This window comes from Loa loa (genome assembly GCF_000183805.2).
Source record: "Loa loa unplaced genomic scaffold supercont3.4, whole genome shotgun sequence".
In the NCBI taxonomy this organism is placed as follows: Eukaryota; Metazoa; Nematoda; class Chromadorea; order Rhabditida; family Onchocercidae; genus Loa; species Loa loa.
In genome coordinates this window covers 709,585-735,137 of record NW_018108184.1, presented here as the reverse complement: position 1 = coordinate 735,137, position 25,553 = coordinate 709,585, and the positions used below count along the sequence as shown (strand labels likewise).

Genomic DNA, 25,553 nt, shown 5'->3' with positions numbered 1-25,553 from the left:
ATGTCCCTCTGAGTGCTTTATTATAAAATTTTTGAAGGATATCAATTATGCAACAAAAGGGATGATGGTTAATGAAAAGAAATGGCCCGACGATAACTGAAGAATACGATAAGGGTAAATTAATTTTAGATTTGTTGATAACGTTTATCGGCTAACTAGTCATAATCCATAAAAGGATAGAAACGTACAAAGCTTTAAGGTCCAAAAACTTCCAATAAAAATAATTCAAACGTTGTGATGCAACTTTTCAAGCGCTGAAAAGTAAAGTTATTTAAAGCGATTCTGAGCAGACCAATTTTAAATTAAAGAAAACTACAATGAACGCACAGTCCATCAGGATTATTGTTGTTTGAATGAAAAATGACTAGTACCGTTAGGATTGACTACATTGATCAGTTAAGCACGCTTTGTCTCATGAGTCAGTTAAGCACGCTTTGTCTCATGAATCAGGACATAAAAGTTTGATGGTACGTAGAAAAGCATTTTGAAAATTTGGAGGAAACTAAACATTTTAAATTGTGCGATAAACTGATAAAAACAGTATGGATGATCGAAAATGAAAATGAATCGTAATATTGATGTCCTTCTGCTGATAAAAAGGGATTCAAGTTGAAAGTTCCGGATTCCGAAGCCTGAATATCACAGGGTAGGGAAGGAAGAGAAGATTTATCATGACGATGGCTAGCCATGTGATGATTATACCGGAAGTCATTTTTGTTTTCGCGTTTGACCAGATCAAGGATTAAGTCATTTGCCCTTACTTGCCAGTTTTTAATCGGATCGGGAATTAAAACCCAAAAATCCGAACATCCCTACGACATATAACAAAATTTCGCGCAGCCAAAAAAATTATAGGTCCGATGGAATGATTCAGCATGACACGTCCTCACGCAACTGATAACCATATCATTGAAGGATATGACCAAATCACTCTGCGGGATTTACTGCCGGGCAGTAGCGGAAATTCATTCCATATGACAAGTCTGTTTTCTCTGTTTTTCTGAATACAAACATACATAGCAACTCCACTCACTAAATTTAGTTCGAATCGAGACTAACACAGATGAATCAGAACGATATTTGATATAATGCAACGAGGTTAAAGGTCAATCTTCTCCAGAATCAGAACTGCTACTACTGCAACGAAAAAAAAAATAAGCAAGTGGAGAGAGAGAGAGACAGTTGGTTCTCGAGGCCCTCTAATCAGGGCACCACAGGAAGAAGTATCACCGAACCGTCTTGTGTAGGTGTATGGATGCGTGTGTGTCTATCTATCTGTCTGTCTGTCGATTCATCACTTTGCTCATCCGTTCTTGTCTCAGTTGAAAATTGAAGTAAAATGATGAATAAGGGGGGCCGAGTCTATTCTGGATGACTGTAGCTAAGGTAGGTGGAAGCTGTAGCTGCTCTTCCAGCTTCTTACTCCTCTGGTGGCATAGTATGCACACCCCCGTACACACACCTACACACATTCACATCCATTTGATTTACAACGCCACTAATTGAAAACTACAAAGAAAAGCAAAAATATAAATAATCTGTAAAAATTATGAAAAGCAGGTCGTAGCACATTACCGCGGTACCACACCTAATACCACAGAGTATACAAGAGTAATGCATAGAATATGTTGCAGCTTTTAAAAAATAAGGTGAGACTGATGTCAATTATTGTTGGGCGAAATGGATTTGTTGGTTGATGATGATTTAAAGATAGCACCACTGCTAATATCACTTGTCGCAATTCGATCGATGGATTCTGCCAAGATTCCACAAGATCCATTCCTGGTCATTTCCTCTTCCTCTGTCATTTACAACTGAACGCTGAACTTCTTGATGTAGCTAACACTTTCCAAAATCCACCAAACATTATCATTTCCGGATTTGTTATCAACCATATACCATATAATTGGTCAATTATGGAAGCAAAATCCGTAAAGGAAGCAATAGCAATGTATAAATGTACCACAAAAAATTTACTGCATATTGTGCGTAATTCGATTCTTTAATCATACTAATAGATGATAACAGAAGAAACAAATTGATCATTTTCCATTTATTCGACTGAATTATGATGAAATGAAAAACTTCTTGATATATCCATACTTTGCAGTAAATGATAGGCATTATATGAGAATTATTTTAAAACAAACAATTCCTGAAATCAATTTTCAATTTCAAATCTGGCAGAAGAGAGCTGCTGAATGAGTATCCCGTACTTGGAATGATCAGGTGGATTAGGCAGTTCTATATAAGTCTAATCAATACCAAAATTTTTTTGAATATGTAAACAATTCAGGGATTCCAAAGTAGAAAAAACTGGTGCAGTAATGAGTAAGCCAAAGTTCAGAATGAATTCATAATATCGAGAGATGATAATCAGCTAATGTTAAACTCCCTTAGCCATAAAAAAATATATAAAACCAATATCCAGTTGACAAATAAATCATTGAGGACAAAGATAAATTATCAATGAAAAATTGGCAAATCAAAAGAAAAAAGAGAATAAGAACAATAATGGTATTTACCAATTACTGTTGATGAACTGGAAATTGTTAAGAAAATTTCAGTATACGAATAACGATCTGCATGAATATTGGAAAGGCAACAGCTTATTTATATATGAGGCAGATGAACTGCATTTTATGCAGATTAAAACTGGAAAATTTCTTTTTATACAGTAAGAACAGAAAAATAGGCAGATACAATGAAAGCGTAAATGAAATGACTGAGATCAGCTTCTAAAAAGTTTCATCAGAAATTTTTAACTTTACAAAAATGAAGTAGTATTACAATTATGTGAAACTTTACAGGAAAAATTGTTAACTTAAACAGCAGTGACTATAATTTTTATGAGTGCACGCGTAGCCAAGACTTGAAATACTTGAAATAATGATTACAATCATAATTACCAAAGGACGGGCAAAGCATGAAAGATCAATGTCTTTACGAGATATCTGCGTGGAACAGCTACATTCCACCTGTGGCATTACCAACTGAGGGTGTGTTTCCACTAACAGTTGATGGTTGCGATGTTACATAACGTTGCTGAACACTAGCTTGATTTGAAAGAGTTATTGGCGGTAGGTATTGTGTTTGCTGGGCTGGAATGCTCACTGGATGATCTAAAATATTCTAAATTTATCAAGATATTCACATCAAAAGTACAAGTGTAGAAAAAAAATGTGATACTTCGTTCGAACGGCGGTTCGGATCTAGCAATATTCTAGCAATATACTGTCGCACTTAAATGAAGGGGTGGAAATTCAAATTACTGGAGCACCTTGTAAAATAGTGGGGGTCGAATTGCCAACACCTTGCACCGCAACCGTTAACTGCCTGGCACCTGATGAAGCACTAGATATGGTTTGTCGCGAAATTCCACCTAAACAAATATTACATTTACCGAAAAAAAATGACAATAACAAAAGAGATTTTATAAGAAATGGATGAGGAATTTTGCGCCTCTTTCGTCCACTTTCAGTTTAGAATCCCACTAGCGTCTCCAAAAACTTAATCTAAAATATTTGTTGTGCTTTACAAATAATGCGCTCAATCATGATAGAAAAAAATAAAACACAATATAAGTCCCTCAGGACCCAGAAAATAACAGAATAATAAATACCGAGAAAGTCAGAAGCAAAAGTTTCTGTAGAAGTCGTTACATAACTGACTTTGAAATATATTCGTTATTAACACTAATTATGTTTAATCGTATTTAGTCATTAGCAGTAAGATCCAAAGTTGTGCACTTACTAGCAGATGGTAACTGTTTGCTTGTTGCAGAACCAGTAACAATTTCATTGCTCCTTGAATTACTACTCATAACTAGTCCAATCGATGGAACTCGAGAGCTCTGATAACCAATATTGCGTCTTCAACTAGCAACGGTTAAATCTTTTTTGTAATATCTGGTCAAATTCTACGGACCATAAATGAATGTTTGAAGAATAACATAGTTTTAGTTTCTAATGCTAGACAAAGTTTAAGGCATTGAATGCTTCGAATCCCCAGTTTTTCCATTTTCTCAGTCCTATCAATGATCCTTCTGACCATCAATATATTAAGTGGTGATACTAAAAAATATGGATAAAGTTCGAGAAATTGATGAAGATTTTGTAAACTTACGGTATTGTTCGTATCTGTTGGACGGGACTCCCACGTGGTAACATCATAGCAACCTGTAAAATCAAATATGTAAGGACACTAATCTAACAAAGAGACACTTCTCAATATTTGTTATTGAAGAGTATCAATCTGGATTTCAGAATTCAAACTTCAGCTACAACTAGTAATTTAAATAAGACACCTGCGGTTGTCCACCAATTGTTTTCGCATGTATTGCGCCTGCAGTACGTTTTTGTGTAATTCGTTGTCCACTAGGCATCATTCGCACCTGTGATTGCGGCATCAGATAAGTTCTATCGCCGGCAGCTGTTGTGACATATAAACGACTCTATAAAAAAAAATTATTTCCAAACCAACACTTTAACTCATGTAAAAACTCTACATCTTAAGAAACTCCTAAAGTGTACAATATGAAAAGAAATTGATAAAAATCAGCTTTCAGTTTTATTGCTATACAACACTGAACAGCTACGTGTATGCGGGACACTTGAGGAATTTTATCTAAAAAGCAAAAATGCGTACAACAGAATAAAAAGTAACCGGTGCTCGCTGATTTATTTTAGATCGAGCATCCTGTCGCATAGATATTCCGCCAGTTTGGATTTGTGGTCGAATCATTTGTATTTGACCCGTTTCACTTAGCTGTGAACCATCGCCTTGCGACATAATCAGCGTCCGTCCAGCATGTGACGTAGTTGCATATATCTGCTGTTGTGCTTCCAGAGATGTTCCATATCCAGTCGCGATCTGGAACATTTTTTGCTGAAAAAATTCATTTTTAAAGAAAAACATAGGATAAACCATATACTAATTTACTAATTTAATACTAAAATATATACTAATTTAATATTAGAATTTAAATAGTACCCAAAAAGCTATCGAAACAACAATATTTCACTTCCCCTAAACATTTCTAAAATTTTTTTAATGAAATGAGAAGTTGATGATGTAAAATATACATGCAAAAAAGCGCCAAAGCATGTCATCAAACAGACCATTTCGACAGAGGTTAAAAGCCAAATGAAGATTGCCTGATTTCGTTCCCGACTAGAGAAAACAAATTTTAATTCGATTATTTGTTGTATATATTGCTAACCCTCTGTGAAGTGGGCATAGAAAGCCCTTTTTTTGTTCCAGCTGATGGTATTGTTCGATAAACAGTCTGTCGCTCACTCACACCTTCTTGTCGCGTTGTGTACTGAAAACGACTACCAAGCTGCTGTCCGGAAAGCTAAAAGTCGAAGCAAAAATATTGCCGCATTGGAATCTTTAATATAAAACATAAAAAAAAAGGAATTAAGTATAGAAAATAAGGCTACTCCTCACAAAAAGATGTTATCTTACAGTATCTTGAGAATTAACAACAACAGCGTAGGGTTGTTGTGCACCAGATGATCCCATCTGTGCACCCCCAGTCATAATGATCTGATGCTGAGTTGAAGTTCCCGAGCCAACCGAAATCGCAACACGTCGAGTACTGATCTGGTGAGCACCAGGTGCAGCACCGGATACAGCCTGGAATTTCGGAAACTGAAAATTTCAATTTCTTAATTCATAGTATTAAAAAGAAAACAAAGCGAAAAGCTAATTAAGAAAAACAACAATATTATAAACCTTTGTAAACATAAAGTACTACGACGGTTCTTCCGTTTAGAAAATGAAATATAAAAATTTATTACTCGGTGCGTACCCACCACAACTCCAACTTCATCCTGCATAATGAGGAAGCATACTACAAGAGATCATTATCGTTCCCTTTGCTCTCTATTTCAAACACCAGATCATATTTGAAGGTTTGAACAATTAATTTAGTTTGCAAGAATAATAGAGTATTTAAAATTTGATTTTAAAAACACATTCGTTAATCATGCAAACACTAATAACCCACGAATAATATAGTCATTCAAATTCAGATATGACTCACCACTTGCGGGTGGTCAACATATGTTCGTTGACTAACAATTACTTGAGGCGCATCACCTGCATATGCTGTACTTTGTCCAGAAATACTGTTTACAAGCTGACCTTGAACACAACTACCAGAAGCTGTAAAATAGTCAAAAAAAATTATTTTGACGAAAGGGTTCGTATAGGGCATAAAACAAAAACACTGAAAATGATTTATGAATTCTGAGGTCCAACTTAAAGATTACACAGCATTTATGTATGCTTAAGCATATTTATGACAAAACATTTTGGATATGTCCGATTGCGAATGCATCTGAAAAATAACACAATATAAATGTCTGAAAAAAACGGAAAAACAAAAAAGAAATGTCCACTAACTATAGGTTCTCACAGTCGAAGCAGCAGGGGTGCTCATCACTGGTGTTGAAACGACAGCAAGTTGTTGCTGTGCATGTTCCATGACAGCTCCATAACTTACTTTCTGATAATGTATAATACCAGGGATTGCAGTAACTGCCGACTCTTTACGAATTAATTTCTGTTCATGACTTCGTTGCTGTTCCATAACCTAAATTATTAAAACCCTTTACTTCCACAATAATCTGTTCACTGCAATTTTTCAAAATTTTTTCCCCACTAAAGTATAAGTGAAATCCAGTAAAACACCATAGCATGTCAAATACTCAGCTATTCCAAATTAGAAATGATCTTCCTGCCGAAAATGGAATTACACGGTAACTGTAGCACTCATCATTGATGTTGAAACGGCAACATGCAACGGTCATTAATTGTCAAACCATTCGGTATTCCTTGAAGCACCGTAATTCTACCTCCTAATACAAGGGTCTTATGTGTTTTTGAGGCTAACATGAGCATGCCTTCATTAGAAGTCCTTCACAAACGACCTCAACAAACCAACCATGGCTTCTCTTTTTTGCTCCTCTTCTTCCTTCAAGCGCGAGCGTTCCCGATCCTGCTCGCGTAATTTCTCACGTCGTTCATTGCGATAATCAACTACATCAGAACAGGTTGTTGTAGCATCATATCGTATCCCCAGTTCAGCAAATTTCAATTCATGGGATTGTGTTGGACACCACTTTTCCGTATCGTCATCAGCTACAGTAATTAGAGTTTTCTACTGCACCACGAAAAAATTTTTGTAAAACCTCAAAAGAAATGTCACTCGATAAAAATGTAATACATGCAAGAGTGGAAGGGCAGCTGTGCTGTATGATCTCTTCTGAGTGCTTTAAATTCAAATTTTAAATTAAATGTAACTCTATGGATTATGGAAAGAATTATTTCAAAAAAATTACTCGTTTTTGGACGGAATAATACAGTTTGCTTTAGTGATGCTGCTTTCAGTGCTTTAACTTTTTTTTCATATTGACTTGACATGAGCTTAAGAATGTCTGCCAAATATTGCTGATCGGTTTTCGTACGCCCACGTTTCATGTGAACTACAAATTGGTGTATACGCAACAGTTAAACTGTTTTTATTTTATAACTGTTCGTTTATTGCTTAACTTCATGATTGACTAATTTGAAGCTTTTTGATGCTCATAATAGTTCTGTTCTGGACCACCTCAACCAAAAACTTTTCGAGACTGCGGGTCAGTAAAGAAGCTTAATTTTTTTAGTGACCGAAGTCTCAAAAACTTCCATGCTAAATTCAAAATACAAAAGAAATATGATCATAACTTGGCTAGGATACCAATTCAGATATACTATTTGTACAGCTTACTCATTTCTCCGGTCGACAGGGGAACTCTCCGAGTTTTCTTCGTTATTGGATCCAACGTAACCATACGTCCCTCTTCACGTGGCTGCACAACCATTTGATAATGCAGTGAGCACTGACGCGGTGAACTTAATGGATATATTTTTTTTAACAAAGATGCGGAAAAAACTTTTTTAAAAGGGATAAGAAAAGGACCATTACTGATGGAAATGTCAGTGAAATCAAGTAAGGATGAAAGTTGTAGATAACTTCACTTAGTTTAAAGTGTTCCTCAATCTTTATTTGTTGGAATGTAGTTTTCACCTTCTTACAGTGTTGTTTACATTCCGACAGAGATTGCCAGTTAAATTAATAACCAAAATAATCAATAAGCTGTGAAGAATTTTCTAAACCGACAATAAAAGAGAGGGAGTCTTATTCAGACGACAATTAACAAAAATATTGAAACTTGCCGATAAATTTCCGATGATGTGCCCAGCAAAACCGACACCATGTCCCAATTTGCGTACTGCCCAATTTTCGATGAATGTAAATGATTCGGTAGTCGTTGTAATTCAGTTAGAATCTGAAAGTCACAATGCAATTTAACAATTTCCTCTCTAAACAGAAAGAGAATTTTAAATTTAAAACTCAACCAAATCAAAATAATAACCATGAGCGCCTCATAATCTTCCGCAATACTCCATTCCGTTCCATCGTAATCGATCGCTTCGCGATGACGCGGAGGTGGTGTGAAAGGACGTCGTAATTCAGTTTTCCCACACCGACTATCAAGCAAGCTGGGGCGACCGCTAAATGAAGTCATGATTTGAATGATTCAAATACGCGAAAAACCAATGAAATATATGTGTACTTATGTAACTCTAAAATGTGGCATAAACCGGATGACTTAATTTAGCTTTTATCAATCTATCCAAAACTTATGTTTTTCTCAAATTATTGAAGTTAAGCTCTGCAATTTACAATGCCCTCTACCTGAGAAAAATGTATCGTCAAAAGATGTCTCCATCTCCTAAATATTAATAATTTTTAAACAGACTTAAAAGAACTCCAAAGTTCCAGGGACACTATCCATCTTAATCCCGTATACTAAAATTCGAAATCAAAATTTTTACCTTCCAGTTTGAGATCTTTGTGTACCTTGTACGGATAACGCTTTTTGTGCCGATTTTCGCACGCTATCAATTGCGTCTAAATAAATCCAACAGTTATAGCTAATTAATTTATTTCTTTGTCAATCTATAGAAATGTAGTCTTCCTGAGATTTCGTAAAGTTTGATTGAATTGAAAATTCTCACCAAAAAAATAAATCGGTTAGAAACCAATTCCAATCAAATCAAAAAAATTGAAATGGAGAACTTCAATTTATCTAACATGTAACATACCATCAACAGAACCGGGCAAACGAGAAGGTGTAGCAGGCCGTAATAGATTTGATGTATCAAGGTAAGCAGCACCAGATGATACACCCGTTTGAGGCATTAAATTTATACCACGTTCATGCGAAACTGATGAAAGCGACGCAGTAGGAGATGATACGATGTCACGGACAATACCACTAGCTACTGCAATTTATAAGAAAATTCGACTTTCTATTCGCATAAACGTATCTCACATGCGCACAATTAATAGTCACTTGATTGTTAGTCATAAATGATGAATAAAAACAAATTTTCTTCCAGTTCCCAACAGTCTAAATCTAGAATTAAAGAAATAAAAAACTAACCAGTACACATGCCAGTTGGTGACGGAGGCAGTGCAACAATTGGTGGCATTGCAACACTTGCTGACATTGTACCGGGCGCCATTTGATATGATGCCGATGGTGGAACTATAATTTCCGGTACAAATTGCTCCGGAACAAGTGATGAAGTTGGTGTAAGTGGTCGAGGCCGGTGAAGCTCGTGAACTGTAGTTGGTAGGCGACATTCAGCCATCGGTAACTGCTCAAACCAGTATTCACCGGTTGAATCATAGTATATATCGTCACCGCTATCAGAAGGTGGAGGTGACGGCGGTAGCCAGGTCTGGAAAAGTTTCATACAAGTTTTCTACTCATTAAAATGTAACTAGTTGTGATGTAAAGTTTCCAAAAATAAGGATCAGCTAACTTTCATAAGTGGATAGCAAGAATCTGAATGAGTGAAACAAATAATTGCAAAAAGATTAAGAACGAAATAACAAACCAGCATTTCTTCGCCAGGTATGTCCAAGCAAATTACCTGAAATTAGTTTCAGTGATTCAATTTGGAATTGAAATTCCAGTCTGAAATTACATATCGATGCTTGCTGCACACGGGTATTTGAGAAATTTCAATATGTATTTGTTAATGGGTACTTCAGTGTCAGACATAGTTGTTTCAGAAAACACCTGCACATAAACATGAGAAGAAAAACATATGATGTTGCTAATTATTCCCACAACTTTGATTCAGCTAAAATTTCTTATCAGAAATACCAGTGAGACAATTCTTCAGGACCGCAGACAATTACAGCTAGGAAAATGATGATTTAAATGAATTAATGACTGATGATCTAAGTTGTTCTGTAAATCCGAATACGATTGTCCCTGCTTTCAGTTATGCCATCATCAAAAACTGTATGAGTGGGAAACTTAGTCACTGACAATATTTTACCTGCATCCTATACAAATAACCGACACGTACTAGAAGTGAATTTAAAACTGCCTCTCTCTACACCTCCAAAGCACTTTGTAAGCTTTGACAATCAGTGATTACATCTGGATAAATAATAACGGCTCATTTCCAAACCACTTTTTGGTTTCGGTTGTGGCAATCTATCAACCTCGGTTAGTAGTCTCAGTGTAACCATCTATTTAAAACATAGAGCGAGGGGATCTTTCGCCTCGATCAAATATGCATATTCAAGCACGACAAACCACAATACCTCGCTCCCATAGCCTTTTTTTTAATTTCGCCTCTCACAAACTACCTTTTTCGAGGCATAAATTCCCAGAAATTTGATATGTTAGCGGGAAAAGAGAAGTTTGCAAAGATTCTTTGCACACATTATATCAAAATTTATGTCACTCATAGATCGTATCGTTGTGGTTATTGTGAAACCTTGCTCTTTCTTTCATCTTTTCGACAACACACTTGAGAAGCCATTTGCATCATTTTTCATAATCCTCTTCCTTTTCAAGCTTCATGTTATCATAACAAACACCAGAAAAGGTGCAAGTCTCTGAAGATCAAATTTCAGGAAAATTTAAACTCAGTAAAAAGGCCTCACAAGCGTGGAACAAGTGAAACTTCTTTCATTTTTCCTTAATCAGAGCAAGGCCTCACAGGTGTGTAGTCGAAAATGTAAACACAAGACACTTTTTTTAAATGCATCTTTCTTTCTCAAATATTCAACAAGAAAAAAATCAAACAAGTAAAAAAACAAAAGCTTTAAAATATAGCAAGGTTTCTCAAAATACACAACTAACAATACATGAGCAAATAAATTTCCGCAGGTGTGTGTATTCAGCAGCAATCAATGAAACGACAGCGCAAGTGCAAAAAAAGAAACTTCCATAAGTTTTTCTTGGAATAAACTTTGAGATTTGTTTTAATTACACGTATGACATATGCCGTAAACTAAAATGTGTAATAGTTACCAATCATTATTAATAAACGATAGCTCAAAACTGGGACTTAAATATCTCGTTTCTGATTCTTTTCAGATATAAGAGGTTCTGATGTTGAAATAAACCTTCAAAAATCCTATAGACTTTCATATTCACCTTCCCTAGACGACAATTCTGAACGACGACTTCACTGAAGACTTATCAGAACGTAACTTTGAAGACACCCAAAAGACAAAACTATTATTATTTAGTAAGCAGCCCTCTTCTCTAACATGGACCACTTGAGCATAAGTAATCAGGACTCTGAAACGTTTTCGGAACCCGTATTCGAGATGGACGAAGATTCCGCTTCACCACTTCTTGACTCACCACGCTTTCGCAGACACAGTCTAGGCCGTTCATAGTCACCCAGTGTCGGCTTTATCCGTATTCCCGGCAGAGACTGATGATGAACTGACGTTTTTTGTGCCGAAAAAACTGGTTTCACAAATTCGAAGCTTCCACTTTCACATCGTCGTCTTGTCGTTGCCTGCGCTGGAAATTTCGAAGAACTAGCAGTTGTACGTAGCTGCTGCGATGGTCTATATGAACTTGTGGCAGATGGCGATGAGAATGTTTGACGACGAACCAGTGACGTCTTATCACCTCCCAAAACAGAATAAGAGGACGACACTGATGGTGAAAAACTAGTAAAAGTATTGATCTTTGATGAAGTCCTAGAGCTGGAAGAAGCTGGTGATAACAATGAAAACGATGGGGTGCTGCAGGATGAAACTGGAGAATTCGATGTACGAGTGGAACTGGATATACAGCGCGTTGCTTTAGTATAAGCAACTGAAAGTGGAACAACTCTTGCACAGGAACTTTCCTTCACACTGAATCTCGATTGTCGCGATAGCGCTGCTTTAGGGAACTTCTCAGTCGACAAGTTTTTAGGGAAGGACTTAAGCTGCGACTTCGAAACTAGTGACGACAGATTACTCTCAGATTCGGATTGAACTTGTACATTAATTTTATCCGTCGTTTTCCGTAATTTAGTTTCTATTATTTTATTAGTAATTGTACTTTCCGAAACAGACTGTGTTGCTTTAGTCTGAACAAGGCGTGGTGACGAACGTATTTTCATCGTAGAGAATGTTGTTGAGCGTAAATTATGTGAATGTGGCTTATGCAACTGAGGCCTAAGTGTAGCTAAACGTGATGCCGATGCTTTTGAGCGTACCTCGTCCACAGAACCAGGAACATCGGATCCAGTAAGATATGTCAATGAGATCTCATCATCGCTCTGCTGTTCACCATTGTCTTCCTCCATCGCATCCTCTTGAGCTTTCATCCATTCATCCTTCTTTGAATCAATCATAGCCTGCAACTGGAAACATTTTTTGGAGGTCCAAGTTATTTTAATAATGTTACCGTGGTAAAGCAAAAATATAACTAGAAACAAATCCAGTTCGGTAAAAAGGATGTTCAAAATGAGAAAATATAGTTTTGCGTACGTAAAGATTATCGTTATATTTCTTGAAAAGTTGATTGATACCGACTTAACAAGTATGCATGCTTTTTCTTCATTATTCAACAGTAGCACGATTTGGAACATGTATCACAGTTAACGATGAACGTTTGTCAATACTACTAACAGTTCATTAAGTTCTATTCGAAATAGATGATAAATGAAAGTGGTAAAAATCACAATAACCTTAGCTTCTTTTACTTCTTCGTCAAATTCTGGCTTATATTCCGCTTCCAAAAAATTTACTGCATACCGTTCGATTGGTTTTAACTGAAAAGACATTTATTTGATAAAATTTTCATTCTACACATCGTATTTTTTCGAGAGATAGGTGCTTTGTGAGAAATTTCCACTTCTGACTTAGTTATATACACGGACTGTATTAGAATCAAGATATATCTGTTTAGTACCTATTCAGTACCATGATGCCTACTCTTATTACAGAAAAACAGACCCCAAGTCCTGAGAGAATGGAGAATCCATCTCAGCATTTTAGCTCTCAGCATGTTAGCACCTGAACTGCGCTTGAAACCACTCCATATCTGTCCAAGTGACCAAAAAGTAGTGACTATAGACAGTCACTAATTCCACTCAGAATTAATAATAGAGAAGAATTAAAATATACCTGATTTATTAGTTCTAAATATTTGGATTCTATTTTTTCTTGATTGTTCTCAACGGAAGATGCTAGAACATTTTCATCGAACTCCGCAATATCTGCTTCTACTTCAGCATTTGCTCGCTGTGCTGCATGAACATCCTGTATATCTTCAACTGTTGCCATGGCCTAGAAGAAAAGTCAGAATGAATGTTGCCCACTGTTCATGTCGATCAAGTGCATCTGTTGGCAGTGAATAATAATTATCACCATCAAGTACAGTCTAAACAGTGGTTATCACAACATTACATCGGAGATACAAAATATTTTGCTATGGATGAACGGAATCTGGAAAGCACATCCCTTTTTTGTACCTGAATATTTCCAAATGTAAAAACATACTTTTTCAATTTCTTTATTATCTGCCACAGTAACTGGAGCAACGACGTCGACTACATTTGCAACACCCTCGAACAAATCCCTTACATTATCACCTTTGAAAAATTCTGGTGTAAATCCTGCCTCGTCAATGGCCATTTCACCAAGACGTCGTTTCTGCATCGCTTTTCGCAGAATATTTTCTTCAATTGTTCGTTCACTAACTAAACGGTAGATTGTGACGTTTCGTGTTTGTCCAATCTAAAATAATTTCACCATGGCTAATCCTCCAAATATTTCATAAATTTTTAAGACTTATTGAAGTTTCAAGCTCATGCTGATCGTTAATTCTAGCCTATTTAGATAAGCAATGCTGACCTATTAATGCGTTTGTTGCTGGAAAAAAAGCGAAGTGAAAGAATGACTTACACGATGACAGCGGTCTTGCGCTTGCGCATCCATCGTTGGATTCCAATCGGAATCATAGAAAATCACGGTATCTGCTCCAGTCAAATTAACACCAATGCCACCTGATCGAGTTGATAGAATGAAACAGAATATCTTTGGGTCGGCATTGAAGCGTTCGGTCATTGCCTAGAAATATACAATACAGATATCTCAGATTTAAAATTCTTGAAGTTTTAAAATCAAGCGTTAGCTTGCTTGAATATCCTATTTCTTTTTTAATTCAAACACTCGTTATCATATTCAAACTATTTTCAAATAAATCTCACATTTATTAAATGTTAAAATGGAAAGTAATTCAGTAGGGTGTTCAATTTTTCCTCTGTGATTATGAATGGGCGGATTAAAAATCTCAGAACTTTCTAAAGTGTAAGCAACATTACACTGAATAAAGACAAAACGAGAGGTACTAAGCAACCTAGCACAAAGCAACCTACCTGTCTCTGTTCAATGCCGGTCGTTCCATCCAGTCGAAAATACTGATAACCGTGGAACGAAAGAAAAGCTTGTAAGATATCCAAAACTCGTGCCATTTGCGTAAAAATTAGACAACGATGTTTGTACAGGAAGAGATCACGCAACAGGCTGTTAAGTACTTGCAGTTTACCTGAAGCTTTCTTAAAGAACAGTAACGTTAACGTTGACACTGTCAAAACTGACATATAAATCTATATCTAAAATTCTTGTGGAAAATACTTTTTTTTTCAAATTTAAATAACAGAGAAAATGAAGGAACCGGAAAAGTCAAGAAGATTACATAAATAAAAATAGACATACATATAAAGAGATGCACACATATGACTTTTGAATTTTTTTAGAAGGAGCACTTACCACAATCATATTCAATTAACCGCAGTTCCGGAAATTGCAGCTTCTGCATCATATCAATAAGAGAAAATAGTCTGTCAGAATTCAGCACTATGCGATGACATTCTTCATTTAAATCATCCCATTCTTTTCGCATGTAGGCATGACATCCAGTAGTACTAATTTGCAAATCAGGTTCATCTGCCAGAGCGCCATGTACGAAAACGGTGAACCTGCAAAATTAGAAAATATAATGAAAGTTCATATATCTTGTAGTTGATTTCCGATATATCGACAAACTGGAATTCCAGATGACATTGTAACTGGAGTTATGTCATGTAGAACTGGACCTACCAGAATTAATTCTACTTATTCTTCGCCCGACACCGAATAAGAGAATGAACTTATTCAACTTGTTAAAATGAGAACATTAGCTTCACCTTTGCGATGCATCACTAGTCCAATCAGTCAACGATTGTACCAACCATCCCAACGAATCTATAATAAATCCGTGGTTGAAATGGTAATTGCACAACATGCCAGAATAAACATTCTCCTTATCAAGGAAACTTGGAAGCAGACATACCTTTTCATCATGAAAAGAAAATAAACTTTGCATACCTGTTGTTGACGAATTATAACGACGATGTTTCTTCCGACCAAGCTCTCTTTTGATGACAGCTAATAGCTCATCTGATACCAACGGTGTGCGACAAACATTGGGGAATAATAAACGTCGAGAGCAAACTGCTGCACAACGTTGCAACCTTTCCATCTTTCTCTGTTCCATAGCTCTCGATGTATCTGGCTTAAAAAAATAAACTAAAAACTGCTACCTCATCTTTGTTTCGTAATCTGAAAACTTTAGTAGAAGAATAATCAATGGTATACGGATTTATTTAAATGTAAGAGAAACAAATTTAAATAATATAGAGAAAAAATTACACAAATCAAACAAATATTTGAAGAACTGAAACAGTAAAGGATACCTTGAAAAGCAAAAGGTTTCGGCAATTATTCATATACATGAAAAATACTTGGCAATGCGAAAGGAGAAGTATGTCATTCAAAAGTAAAAGTTTGTCTATTTCCAACATAAAATAGTCATATTAAGCATATATCAATACGATTTGTACTAAGCAAATGGGTCGAAAATTAGTCATTCTTGAATGTAGCTTTGTATACTAACCAAAATAAGGAAATCATATAAGTCTGATTTTTCAGCGACCTGTTCTGCAACAACTATGGTTCGTTTCTCATCAGCTTCCATCACTCCGAGTTGAACTCGGTTGGTATCAACTGCATTGCTGGCACTACCCACACTAGCACATTCTGGCTCCAATAACTTCACCTGTTGTGCTCGACTTATCTGGGATCACAAAAAATTTTAGTCAGCTATGACTGTTAATCAAATGAAGGCATTCAATTCCAAAATATGCGAAGAACTAAGAGACTGCGTAAATGGAAAAAGGGGCGATACAACGATCTGAATAATCTTTAGTAATTTATATGGTATAAAGGGCTAAGAGATATATATCTGCATTGTTTCACATATTTCCTTTTTAAAAGTAATATAGACATTATTTACCGGGAATGTTGCAGCAATATGAGTTTCAGGAAGTGAGGTACAGCCATTGTTCACTGTCCCAGTACCCTTTGCAGAAGTCTCGGTTGAAGAGCGCGTTTGTGATAAAACCGTTGTGGACCGAAATACTGGCTGAAATCGATTTATAGAAAAAACCTCAGTAAAAAAAAAAAAGAAAAAGAAAAGACGAAATCTTTTCTGAAATAGTCGAAACTTCAGAAGTTATGCAGATGGAGAAAGGAAATAAAGTTCGAGAAAATCAACCGCTTACTTTGAGTAACGGAACAGCTGTAGATGAGGATGTAGTTGATTCGACTGTGTTCTGTTTCGCAGACAAAAGTTTTGGTGATATTTGCAGTGTTGGTTGCGCTGAAGTTCCAGCTGATGTCCTGGCAGCAGGAGCAACAGAAGCGGTGCTTTGCGAAGTTCTTGCACCAGAAACTAAGAGACGGCTGCTAGGTACAGAACTTGGCTCACATTCACGAACTGTATGACCACCAGTACTATCAACCACCTGTGAAACATGAGTTAGAAATATAGAAAGTAGTACAGTTCTAGACATAATTTGATCTGATAAAAATCCAAAAAGATTCAACCTCAAAACCTGAACACGACAAACCATACCAGTTGATAAACCCGTGCATTGCCAAGATCATCAACCGAAACGTACAGCTCATTTCCTCGTGGAATGCCTGAAACATTGAAGAATAGGAGTGGAAGGTGACGACGACTTGATAAGCTGATGATAAGTGAACAGTTGATATAACAGCATTGAAACTACCATAAGCCTATTTGAGTTTGTGGGTCTATGACTTGCAAAGTTATTCCATGACGAAAAATAGTTTCTAAAAGAAAAAATCTTCCCCACCTGCTGCTGGCAATGGGACTGGCATGAAAACTTTTGATCCTTCTCTCGTTTGCGGTTGTGGATGCTGCTGCTGCAATTCAAAAGTTTTATAAAACTGGAAATTTAATTTGTCCCTCTGAAAGTTCTTCAACACATGGATAAGCGTTATAGATTGCAAAATGACAAAGATACTTTCTTATACCAAATAATTGGGAGGACAGGACTGTACTGACCGGTGGTGGTCGTGAGAAATGAAACCCTCCTAAATTTGGCATTGGTACATCCACTGGGCTTGTAAGATGATCGTTCAACATTTGTTCATCAATAGCTAAACGACGTCCTTCGCTGCACGCAAAGAGAGAGCCAAGTGAGGACGAAAATTTGAAAAGATCCAAAACATCCATTTCTTCGAGGCCCTTTCTGAAATTTCGAAGTAGTAATGCAGCATGTTCTAGCCATGAATGATTTATATTCGAAGCACACCTGTGCTTCCAAATTTACAATAAAAATAGATCGGAACTTGAAAAATCACTAACCCTTGACAAACGTCTAACAGTATACCCGGCAAAGTAATCGTAAGACGCTGCATTACAAAAGGTGACAATATCGGCCTCGGTTCAAACAAATTCGGATGATTGCAACATTTCCGGAGCTGCATAACAATATTCAATACTGACATAACGCTGCCTGATCGCAAATTTTCTCTCGTCCTAGAAGATGAAATTCATAGTCAATTGAGATATCACAACTTGAAGTTTCAGAACCATTGCTCACAAATAAAAAGTGATTTTGACAGAAAAAAAAGATTGTGACACAAATAAAAAGTGATTTTGACAATATTTAGTTGATAGTACTGCAGTGAGTTTCAATGGAAATTCCTAACAAACTCAAAATGCTGTCAAATTACTTTGGAAATTCCCAATGTTTCTGAATTCATAGTCCAACAAACTCTTCAGTTCAACTAGTAACATACAATACAACATAAAATTAGTACAAAATGTTATATATCACATAGGTAGCACAAAGGTCTCAAGAACAGCAAAATCTAAATGCAGGATATGCTCCTAGTATTCACAGATGTCATAACAAATGACAGTGACCTAAACTAATTTCTACTCACCATTAAACTGTATCATTTCTTCTTTACCATTTCTAATGACTCTCAAAGGAAACTTACGATCTTCTGGACATGAAATCATCATAAAGACATCGCTGTCGCTTTGATAAAGGACATTTGATAATATGTTCCGTTTTCTCTGGCAACTGCTTTTCCACATCACTTTTCAAACGTCGCAAAATGAATGGCCTGAGCACCTGAAAATTATCGATGCAAAACTTCGAAGTCAACCCATTTTGAAAATAAACAATGACGGATTAAATTTCTTAAACATCAGAAATCGCTCCATTAAGCATTGTAATTGTGATTACTTCTACGACTAGATGGAAAAATTTGAAGGATTACCAAAACAGAATTATTTTGATAATTACAGGCCTAGTTGTAAATGTGGATCTACAAACTCGAAATGAGCGTTTATAATCTTTGCTAAAAGAAGCTCAGAGAACCATTCCATATCAGGAACTTGCTTCTTAGGCTCTTATCAATCTGGCTTTAACCAAAAAACACAAGTGAATCCTCACATTATTTGAAGCCTCGAAAATATATAGAAGCCTCGGGAACGTCTCACCTTTATCACGTTACAGTAAGCAGGAAAATCACAAGAAAAAAAAGTTTTGAAAAACCAAAATTTTCTGAAACATACGTACTTTATGAAGCCTTTGTATTAAAGAAGCATTCCATTCTGCATTACCTTCCATCATATCATTAAGAGGATTACTAAACCAATCTTTGAAATCGTTATGTGATGCAAAAATAGCTGGCATCAAAAAGTGCATAAGTGACCACAGCTCCATCAAAGAATTCTGCAGTGGTGTACCCGTCAAAAGTAAACGACGGCGCGCACGGATATTTAGTAACGTTTGCCAACGCTGACTTTTGAAATTTTTGATATTTTGTGCCTGGAAGAAGGAATGCATTTTTTCAAACCAAAAATGCAAGTAATACAATTTAATACATAGTTATCTTTTCAGATGCCCCATACCTATTTAAGTAATATATAATAAACATAAAAGTTATCGATAAATTAAGTGATCGTAAACAATATGTTGTTAGCAGCATTCTGTGAACAATGACTACAATGAAATGAATTTTACCTCATCCAGGATAAAATACTGCCAAGTCTTATGTTTAAATGACCGAATATCTTGGGTAACAATTTTGTATGAAGTAATGCAAACATGGAAAGCATTCGTTTTAGACCACCCCTGAAAAAATCTCAACCACATCATAAATTACTAAACAACTAAATCCCCACTTCTAACACCAAGTCACGCAGATTTGCTATAATAGCGGACACAACCGCTTATAGCAACCAACCTGTTCCCCTGAAAATAAAGTTCATCTGTCTGGTACCAATTTTTGCAAGGATTTGAGATAAAGAAATCCAATTAAAAGCAATAAAATGAACAAACTTTCCGTTTCTCAGCTCGTTCTTTTTGATTACCAAAATAAGTGAGTAATTTGAAAGCTGGGCACCATTTTTTAAATTCCATTTCCCAATTCAAGATCACTGATGTTGGTACAATAATGAGATGCGGACCCCAAATATATTCTTTGCATGCCAAATGTGCAAGCAATGCTATCGTTTGTATTGTTTTTCCTAAAATTTTCGAGAAATATTTCGTGAAATGAAAGAATTGGATGGTTCAAATCAAAACAAGAAGATACGGTAACTATGGAAAAACCACATACCTAAACCCATTTCATCAGCTAAGATGCCGTTCAAACCATTGTCGTATAAAGTCACTAACCAATCCAAGCCAACCATTTGATATTCCCTCAACGCACCCCTAACCAGATGTGGTACTTCCGTCTTTACTTGCGTCGTTTCTAAGGTGAATCCTTTTGGCTGAAATTTCAAAGCTTCCTCCGCAATATTTGCTAACTCTTTTTGTCGCTCTTCACGACTCTCTGATGTCAGCCGATCATAGTTTATCGCAGCGCCTATAGCACTTTTTTCTGTATTTTCTATTTGTGTAGGATCAGGAGTTTCTTTTTCCGATACCGAAGAAATGCTTTGCGTAATGGATGCACTATGACGTGTCGAATCTTCCTCTGAAATAAAATTGCGATAAATTTTGAAAAACAAAGACTTTGTACCTATAAAAAACGTAAACAAGATTAAAAAACTTAACCCCCCAAAAGTAAACAAGCACATTATTTAAAAACCACTGTGCTAAATACCCTGTGTGATTTCCGATGCTGTGTATTCAGTAGAAACTTCACTTCCTTCTGGGTGTTTATAATCGGTGGATGTGTCCTGCGTAGGCCCAAGCAAGCCCTGCTGTTGTTTAGATTTTGAAAGACTTTCCAGATACCCACGTGGAAGCTGAAATTCAATGCTATGCACTGATGCGTATAAGTCCATAAAAAATACAAATGGATCACTAAAAAGAATCATTTCGTTCGACATCAATTCACTCGCTTCATTACATCACCAATTTTTTTGCTGAAGTTTTACAACATAGAAATATACCGAGTCAAGAAAATCATCAAGTTCAAGACTTCCTTCGGCCACCAATCCCTGCATTTCCTCCTCGACATTCCCATCCACTGCTTCAGTATCCGAAATTGAAATATCATCCGAATCGGTTGAAAAACTTGCGGCATCCTCATCTGAAAGACACCTTTTCCTGTGTAACAAACATCGCCATTAGGATTATGGAATTTACAAGCATTATGAAAAAAGTGCATTTCAAAAAAAAAAAATAGCAAAAAGTACAAACACCATAAAAATACGAGAAAGAAGCATCATATTTTCGTGCATAATAGCCAAGTAGTATCGAATTTGAATGAAATGTGGGGTGCAAACCTTTAGTAATATCACCACTCCGCAATGACGATGCTCTGCTCGATCTTTCGCCTATCAAACCTTCCTGCACCATTTCACTCAATTTATCAGCATGACCTACCATCATTTCCAATTGCTGGTCTAACGCTTTCCGCTTCATTGATTCGATTATTTCCTAGAAACAGATTCAAAGGCTTGAACTAGACTCGATATATTTCCATTCTGGACTAAAACAAGTTGACTGGACTCACAAGTTCCACATTTCTTTGCCGGTGGAAGTTCAAACCACAAAAATCATAAATTTCTAAGCACATACAGTATAGAGACAAAGAAAAAAACAAAAGTGTTTAAAAACTCAATATAATTTACAGTATCAGCACCGAAAAGCAACGAAAAGATAGAACTGGAATACAAAATTTATTTTAATTTTTTACGTGAAAAATTTATAAATTTACTATAAAAGATAAAAATTCTCAACCTGTGCGTGCAAATCAACCACTTTGTCAACATTCTGCCAGAAGTCTCGAACCATTTTTGCGATAAGAGCACAAACACGCTTTGCTTCTCTCACGGCTCGCTGTTCCGATCGTTCTTTTTCTTGCTCTCGATCCCGTAACATCCGTGCAATTTGAGATGAGAACTATATCCGTAAAAATATTTAGCGACAACTTAAAATGTAAACAAAATGAGAAAACCATTATCCAAATCCTAACGTTCATGTGTTGTGAGCTATTCTGCTATATTAGAATGCTTAAAAAATTCCAACTTGAAGATATGGTGACCTTTTTCGCTGCCTGACGTTTAAAAGTTCGCTCCTGACGAAAATCTATGGCCATCCAGCGCATTTCTTCCAGCAAGTAGTCCCAGTGTGTTTTATTTCGTGGAGGCATTTCAATCATCGGTAACCGAGATGCTGTCCAGAGGCCTTGTCTTCGAAGTTCGGCAATTCGTGCTAATACTTGAGCTTCCTAGAAAGCAAAGAAGTAATGGGAAAAAAATACATGCATGTCGTGCAACTTCCAGTGCGAAAAGAACCCTATCTTAATTGCTTGAAGTAAAATACGTAGACTCAGAATGCTCAAAGCGTTCTAAGCACTCGGGCTATCTGTTCTCATGACCATAACCAACAGTGAAAAACAAAAGTTTTCTGGAAACTATCAATCATTTTTGAAACAGTAAAGTGAAGTCTTCCATCTTTTCCCTGAAATTCGAATATGACCAATCAGTCTATTCAAGATTCAAGGTATCTCCGAAATTGGCAGACTTATAAAACTTACATAGTTTCGTCATCAAAAACGAGTCCAAAAAAACAATAAACAATAAGGAAGCCAACCTGTTTAGCTACTCGTTCAACACTTGACTCTACTCCAGCCGCTGAAGAACTTCGAGGTGTAGAATGTGCAGTAGCTGAAGGTATCGAAGATGCTGGATGTGCTGCAACTGTTGAAGTGGATGGTTGTTGCTCCAAATATGAAGAACAAGGCTGTAAAATTTCTCGAAGTGTGCGGGAAATTTCAATGAGCATTGGTGAAAAATGAACTATTTCAGAAAAACTCTGAAAGCACAAAATTAAAATTCGTAATGACAAGAGAGCAATTACCGATGCTGCGCTATTTTCTTCCACTTTTATTTCAATGGGAGAAAGAGACGTTTCTGATGCATCCAGAATTGATCGGACATGTTGCTTTCGAGTGATGATATCCTCTCGTTTCGCTTCTGGACCTAACAGCGAATCCAGAGACATTCCGTAGCTGCAAATGTGAGTAAACAAACAACTCAGAAGGTGGATACGGAATCTGACTTTCATAATTTGTTTTAGGAGAGGGTCGTCCAGAAGAGGTTTTCCTAAAAATCTTTAGGAGAGTTTTTTTTTCCAATTCAGTGTAGATAAACTTATACTGCAACAACTATTAAAATCATTTAAGGTCATTATTTGAAACTAATACTAACAACATACCTTGCTCCATTTTCAAATGTCAATTCGTTGCCAACAATCCCAGCATCAATTTGACCCTTACTTTCATTTCCAATACTTGTCCTAGAACACGACATATTTCTTGACTGCAAGATTTCATAAGGTATTTTCCTGAACTTCCTTGAAATTTCAAAGTATGACTATTTGGAAAACTAACCTCTCTAATGCAACAGTTTTTCTAGTATTATGGATGAGTCGCATCTGGGCTATAAGCCGGATGCCCAGCTCTATTTTCGCATCCGTTTTCCTTCTCGTACTGACCCCTTCCCTTTTTGAACATCCCTCCATAGGATCGTCACTATTAAGACGACGTCGTCGAGTCTAGACGAAAAGAAAAGGAAGTAACTTGATAATAATTAATTCCATACCTCACAACAAAAGTTTAAATCCAAACGTCAATATAAGTTCAATTTTCAAATAAAGACTCTGTTGATATACAAACCTGATTTCAGCACTATTAATTAATGAAAAGGGGTCAGTAGGGTTAATCCATTGCTGCATCCATTCAAGAGTACGAGATACTTCCTATTACAAATACGGTGCTTAAATAAAAAGTTAACCCATCTAATTGTCACTTTAGGCTACATGGCAAACTGTATGTTTCTGTTAACAGTGTGTTGAGTGCCATTCACAGTTATCGAGTACGAAAAAACATTTGTACGAAATTTCGAAGTACTGAAAAACTCAAATTTTTGAAATGGAAACAAATGAAACTGAAACGCAACTCGCTCGTGGGGTGGCTGTAATCTCCACAGAAATGGAAGGTATTTTTGGAGGCAAACTATAAAAAAAGCAAAAAATACAAAAACATTAGTTCGCCATATAAATAAGAAATATGCTTCAAACTTACAGGAGGTGACGTGTCGCCACCTGATGAATCCGCCGATATCACGTCATCTGGATGCGTTGTGCTTGTTGTTGCTGTGTTAGCGTTACGTCGTGAACGACGGAAGGAGCGAGGAGCATTACTCATACTTGACTAGCAGATGTCAAATTAACAATCATAACGCATTTTCACTTCGATTTCCGCAACCCTCCAAAATCCTGCAACGATTTCCTTAACTACTACCCCAAGATAGCATTCCTCTCTCCCTCCCTTCAGTAATGTGAAATTCCTTGCGTAACTTATAAAGGGAAGAAATACACTGAAGCACTAACTCAGCCGTGACCTCAAATAACCTTGCAACGACCCACCCCCACCCTCACCTCTAGGACAGAGTTTCTCCGAGCCCGTTTTGACCTGCAGGAACAAGCGGCCACACCAATACCGTATCCTCTCCAACACGACGAGCAATCGAGCGTTGTGAGAATTATGCCATTCGATGCAACTGAAAATTCCCAGTTAAACTGCGTTAGTTTAACTTGTCGATGTGTTGTCCTTTCATTTCAAGCTTCGGTTTTTCCATTTCGAAATAGTTTGGGTTAGTTTGGATTGAAGTTACATAATTTCTGTGTGTCGCAATGAAGCTTTGGAAAGGAAGTTGGTGGCGGTGCGCGAAAAGAAAAAAGAATGATTGCTCAGAGACGTAGGGCGCAGTTGGCACTGTGAATATGGGCGCTTGAATGCAATTTATAAGTGACTATGAATTGTAATATTTATATGATGTCAGTAAATAGATGGATTAATGATTAGATAGGTATATTAATTGACTGAAGAACAAACAAACGGTCCTGTGGACAAGCCAGCCAACAATTTAAATGGCTGAAATCTTGACCTTATCCCATGTGATTGATCATGCCGAATTCATTCTATTGGATGTCTGAGTAATTCTGCTACGAGTATAATTACTAAATGATATAAGTCACTTAACAGTTAGTAATATCAAGGAAACAAGAGAAATACATCACTAGAGAGAGAAAAGATAAACGTTAGCAGTAACAGTAATAAAGGCCTTATTTTACGCAGATGGAAAGGGCTGTTACTCGCATAGGAGCAATGAAAACATTTTGTGCGTTGTAGTAGTATGGAACAATAGACGTTGTATAATATAGATATTCTAAGGGAAGAAGATTGCTTGAAGTGTTAGGGTTGGACAACATCCGTCTTCACTCTGTCTTTCTTATTTGCATACGCAAAATTTGGTTTTTGAATAAAAGGGATTTAGATTTTGTAA

General features: G+C 36.5%; 1 protein-coding gene across 1 annotated transcript; it reads right to left on the bottom strand.

Annotated features, from left to right (window-relative positions):
• Positions 1-2,363: 2,363 nt before the first annotated feature.
• LOAG_16466 (SNF2 family domain-containing protein) lies at positions 2,364-24,490 on the bottom strand. The gene is made up of 50 exons (XM_020449117.1): positions 24,290-24,490; positions 23,597-23,760; positions 23,422-23,502; positions 23,065-23,215; positions 22,798-22,947; positions 22,247-22,432; positions 21,943-22,104; positions 21,486-21,639; positions 21,150-21,289; positions 20,858-21,002; positions 20,366-20,728; positions 20,086-20,273; positions 19,768-19,878; positions 19,321-19,572; positions 18,734-18,870; positions 18,093-18,266; positions 17,790-17,976; positions 17,578-17,647; positions 17,334-17,401; positions 16,981-17,223; positions 16,713-16,841; positions 16,314-16,493; positions 15,746-15,932; positions 15,565-15,622; positions 15,149-15,357; positions 14,755-14,924; positions 14,282-14,446; positions 13,877-14,113; positions 13,502-13,663; positions 13,063-13,146; positions 12,589-12,729; positions 9,961-9,996; positions 9,501-9,801; positions 9,160-9,339; positions 8,890-8,965; positions 8,427-8,565; positions 8,227-8,339; positions 7,778-7,902; positions 7,350-7,493; positions 6,953-7,149; positions 6,412-6,601; positions 6,050-6,171; positions 5,470-5,640; positions 5,222-5,356; positions 4,666-4,872; positions 4,307-4,453; positions 4,126-4,178; positions 3,754-3,872; positions 3,281-3,382; positions 2,364-3,122 (listed from the first exon to the last, which is right to left on the bottom strand). The coding sequence occupies exons 1-50, from the start codon at positions 24,410-24,412 to the stop codon at positions 2,968-2,970; spliced, it is 7,683 nt and encodes a 2,560-aa protein (XP_020307432.1). The 5' UTR covers positions 24,413-24,490; the 3' UTR covers positions 2,364-2,967.
• Between the last annotated feature and the right edge of the window lie 1,063 nt (positions 24,491-25,553).